Source organism: Setaria viridis, chromosome 5, assembly GCF_005286985.2.
Source record: "Setaria viridis chromosome 5, Setaria_viridis_v4.0, whole genome shotgun sequence".
Taxonomy (NCBI): domain Eukaryota; kingdom Viridiplantae; phylum Streptophyta; class Magnoliopsida; order Poales; family Poaceae; genus Setaria; species Setaria viridis.
Genome location: NC_048267.2, coordinates 23,267,830 through 23,273,004, shown reverse-complemented (window position 1 = coordinate 23,273,004; position 5,175 = coordinate 23,267,830). Strand labels below are relative to the sequence as shown.

General features: G+C 47.9%; 1 protein-coding gene across 1 annotated transcript; it reads left to right on the top strand.

The window, feature by feature from the left end:
- The first annotated feature begins 2,788 nt into the window (after positions 1-2,788).
- Positions 2,789-4,627, top strand: LOC117855247 (3-ketoacyl-CoA synthase 5). Its single transcript, XM_034737557.2, has one exon. The coding sequence runs from the start codon at positions 2,860-2,862 to the stop codon at positions 4,324-4,326; it is 1,467 nt and encodes a 488-aa protein (XP_034593448.1). The 5' UTR covers positions 2,789-2,859; the 3' UTR covers positions 4,327-4,627.
- Positions 4,628-5,175: the final 548 nt, after the last annotated feature.

Genomic DNA, 5,175 nt, shown 5'->3' with positions numbered 1-5,175 from the left:
CACTAGCCATGTGTTGTGCGTGCTACTTCTTTCACCAAATGGATTTATGCCATCTGTACTCAACACGAACCGTACATTCCTTTTTTCATCTGAAGATCCTCCACTGGCGAGTATCAGAAAGATGTCAAAGATTTCCATCAGCCTTTACTGGGCGATCAGCATGCTAAGTCACCATTTCAGCGATCTTTGGGTTTGAGAACAAACGCTTCAGACGGTCTACCACCGGCAAGTACCACATCACCAAGGCAGGGACTCTGCGCTGAGTCGTCATGTCAGTACCTATACAAGACTCATCCTCCACTTAAGCACCAGCACTTTTCTTTGCACCATTCTTCCTCTTATTCCCAATGGAGGAATCGGCACAATCATCACAAAAATCAACATTACTTTTGTAATGGCTAGCATCACAATTTGGATAATTTTCTAATGTTGCATACTCACCATGGTATAATATGTAGTGGTTCCTGCACGTGCGTACTCTTTGCACATGCATCTTCAATGGATTGATAATATTATTTGCTTCGTATGTGTTTTTTGGCACAAAGTTAGGCTTCGGGATCAACTTGCCCAGCAGAGTAAGGAGATCATTGAAACTTTTGTCTAACCAGCCAAATTTAGTCTTCAGGATCAGAAGATGAAGGATGAAATGCAACACTGTCCACTCCTTTCCACATCCCTCATATATACGGTCCTTTGCTACCTTCTTGAGTGTCTTGAAATTCTCTAACCCTTTAGCACTCCCTATCAACACTTCCGGTTCAATGTGGCGCAACATGTCCTCCATATCAACATCACATTCCTCATCCACCTGTGGTTCCACACGCGCATCTATTTGATCACCATTTTGATCTCCATGGTCATAATCATCATTCATCATAATACGATCATTTTCGTCTACATCATCACCACCCACTTCATCAGAGCCATGATGAACCAGTATCGATCTCTATGTTGTTGAAAGTACCTCCTGCCTCACCATGGTGGGACCAAATTGTGTATCCATCCACAAAACCTCATTTTATCAAATGCCTCTTGATGACATCGGTATCCTCCCATACAATATTGTTGCTACAGTCAAAACATGGACAATGTATTTATTTTTTCTTGCAAATGCAAGCGTGCTTCTCCGCAGCCTCCACAAACTTTGATACCTCTGACATCAATGTATGCGAATGTCTCCATATGCCATACATCCATGCTCTATGATCCATCTTTAATAATCTAGGACAACAATTCTATGTTATATTAACTAATTTAATGAGCTATGCGTCGCAATTCTATAAACTCAATTAAGTTATGGATGTAGTAACTAATAAGTAGGCAATTCTATATTACCCTAAATGAAACTCAATTAAACCATGGATGTAATAATTAATAAGTAGAAGGAAAAAATCAAACTCAATTATATATTAAATTCAATCAAACTCATTAATTAAAACTATGGATATAATAATTAATAAGTAGGAAAAATATAATCAAACTCAATTATATATTACATTAAAATGACAAATATAGCATTGTAATGGTTATAATATGACCATAGAATTTTATTTACAAAATAATCCATCTCTAGTTATTTTCTCCCTCTTCCCTTCTCTCTTGTAAATAATCCATCTCTAGTTATTTTCTCTCTCTTCCCTCCTCTCTCTTCTAGGTCTAGATCTAGATCTAGATAACAACCTAATGAAGCTAGAAATGATGGATAGAAGTTGAAAATGAAGATTGGAATGGCACAAACTTACCTTTTATAGCCACCTCCTCCAAAGAAAACAAGAGCAAAATCTTCCCCTTAGATTTGGTATTTTTGAAGCTTTTCCCGAACTCCTCTCGGGCAAGCTCCAAATGGAAGGTTGGTTAGGGAAGAAGTTGTTCGCGACTTTATCTGGGCGGCATTTGTGCTGGTGGGCCACCTAATGCACCCGCATAGATGCATCCCATCTGTGCTAGCGGGTACTAGCCCGGTGGCCTAGTCACCTTTGTGCTGGCGGGTGCCAATTCCGCCCTCCAGCATGCTAATTTCGACGTACCAGCACAAATCGTTTCCGGCGTAGTGTTGATAGCATCATAATACCAAGCACCCATTCTAGTTTGACATCTTTCCCTCTAGCAGCATGTCCATTCTGTAGATCTTTGGGCTTTCATTACCCTTTAACTGTCCTTTAATTGCCATGCCTCCTCATTTGCCGTAAATGATCTATCTCAACTCCATCTACTTTTGACAAGACATACATCCACCCCCGCAAAAGAAAACTGACTATTAAGGAGAAGACCAATGTTTTACAGACTACAGACTAGGATTGTCTGTTTCAAAATCAGCACATTAAATGGTCATGAAAGCACTGTATTTTATATAGCCGGGATGTCCAATTTCGTCCTCCGATCCAAAGACTTTCTTTGTGTGACAACGCAATTTTATAATGCTAGAGTAATCTTGTTTTAGGGACAGTGTAATATAAGCAGTATGAGTTAATGTCGTCGGGCGACTGGATTAGAAGGTAAAAGATGAAATTGAGCCTCTCTAGCCGGAGTTGGAGGGGGAGAAGAGCAATATTGGCTAGTATTCCACCTTTTATGTGCGGTGCGTGGCGGCCATCATCCCTGAAGTTAAAATGTGCTTTTTTCTTTGCGAGAGAAGTTAAAATGTGAAATTTGTGAGACTCGCCTGATTGGCCCCGCATTTAAGCCGTTTGGTGGTGCAGTTTGCAGCGCGGCACTGCCTTTCCCTTCCCATAATGCCCTCGACCGGACCTTTAAATCCCCCCACTCCCTCCACTCACTCTGCACCGGCATAACAAAACACCCACGCGTGCAGTTACAGTTACAGAGCCATACAGGCAGGCGCACGCGCATCCTGCCACGATGAACACGCCGCTCCATGTCAAGTTGCAAAAGATCATGTACCGGCTCGTTGTCGACAACTTCGTCGCCATCTTCGCCGTGGCCGCCGCCGCCGCCGCGCTCCAGAGAACAAGCCCTGAGGCGGCACTCGCGGTGGCGCGGGCGATCCGGCCGGCGCACTGGCTTCTGGCGCTGCTCGCGGCCGCCGCCGCCGCCAAGCTGAGGCGCATGGGCCGGCCCAAGGACGTGTACCTCGTCGAGTACGGCTGCTTCCGGCCCAAGCCGTGGTTCCGGGCGCCGTTCGCCACGTGCCTGGAGCACGCCAACCTGATGCCGTACCTAATCGACGACGAAAGCGTCAGCTTCGCCATCCGGCTGCTCGAGCGCTCCGGGCTCGGCGAGGAGACGTGCGTGCCGGAGGCGTACCACTACATGCCGCCCAACCGCAGCCTCGAGGCCTCCCGCGACGAGACCGAGCTGGTCATCTTCTCCGCCGTCGACGACGTGTTCGCCAGGACCACGGTCAAGCCCGAGGAGATCGACGTGCTCATCGTCAACTGCAGCATCTTCACGCCCACGCCGGTGCTCGCCGACATGGTCGTCAACAGGTACAAGCTCCGCGCCGACGTGCAGAACGTCAACCTGTCCGGGATGGGGTGCAGTGCGGGGCTCGTCTCCGTCGGCCTCGCCAAGAACCTCCTGCAGGTGGCGCCGCCGGGCACGCACGTCCTCATCGTGTCCACGGAGATCCTCTCGTCGCAGTACTACGTCGGCACCGAGCGCGCCATGCTACTGCCCAACTGCCTCTTCCGCATGGGTGCTGCCGCCATGATCCTCTCCAACTCCTCGGAGCGCGCGCGGTTCAAGCTCACCCGCGTGGTGCGCACCGTGACGGCCGCGCGGGACGCGGACTACCGGTGCGTGTTCCAGGAGGAGGACGACAAGGGAAACACGGGGATCCGCCTCTCCAAGGATCTCGCCACCACCGCCGGCCACGCGCTCAAGAGCAACATCGCCGCCTTCGGCCCCCTCGTCCTGCCGGCCTCGGAGCAGCTCCTCGTCGCGCTGTCCTTCCTCAAGAGGAAGCTCCTGAGCGGGGGCGCCAAGGTGAGGCTCTACCGCCCGGACTTCCGCACGGCGTTCGAGCACATCTGCATCCACGCAGGCGGCCGCGCGGTGATCGACGAGGTCCAGCACGGCCTCGGCCTCTCCGACGAGGACGTGGAGGCGTCGCGGATGACGCTGCACCGATTCGGGAACACGTCGAGCAGCTCGGTGCTGTACGAGCTGGCGTACATCGAGGCCAAGGGAACGATGAAGAAGGGCGACCGGGTGTGGATGATCTCCTTCGGCGCCGGCTTCGACTGCAACAGCGTCGCGTGGGAGTGCATCAAGCCGGCGGCCGACGCCGACGGGCCGTGGGTTGACTGCATCCACCGCTACCCTGTGCAGCTCCCAGAAATATCCAAGGACATATCTAACTCCTAGAGCAAAAGCGGAGCATGCAACTAGTGGTCTCAGGCGTATATTTGTACGTACCTGGTATATATACGTATACATATCAAGTAACGAGTGAGAGGGTATTTGTATACGGTATACTTATGGGATATGGTATGTCCCGGATAGAGGTCCTTTGAAAATAAGTGGATCGATGTCATTGATGTAGCCCGAAGTACGGGATCTTCATGTGCTGTTAGGTTGGAACAACATTATAGCTGATCGATTATACTATATATGTATCTTCATCAATATAATTGAAAATAAATGCTACTAAACAAAATATTCTCCATTTCTGTGTCAAAGAAAGTGCTCCCTCCATTCTCTTTTTATAGTCCTACTAGCAAATATGTCCGTGTGTTGCAACGGAAGAAAAATATTAAATTTAAAATGAACTACTTAAATAATTATATATTTTTGCAAATAATATTATCGTATGATTATTATACTCAAAAAAATGATGGAGCATTCATTTACCGTTAGATTTTAATTGATATGATCCGAAAAGATGACAATATATGTTTGTTGCGGCTATGAAATATGAATTCATCTACTTAAATATTAAGAAACCTAGGATCTTTCTGAAGATGTTTCTTCAAAATTGCATTTTAGGACTAGCCAGCAGCACATTTTAGAACAACTATGGGAGTTTTTATGTAAATGTGCTGAGTCCTATCTCTACCAAGCTTCCACCGTCCATTTTCTACAATTATGAACCGTCCGTCGCATGCCTCGCCGCTACTTCGATAGGCAGCACCATTGTGAGCAGCGCTGGCGAGCAAGGTGCCGAGGCCGGTGGAGGCCAACGAGCTGGAGCTCCTAGTATTACTTCTGCTGGTT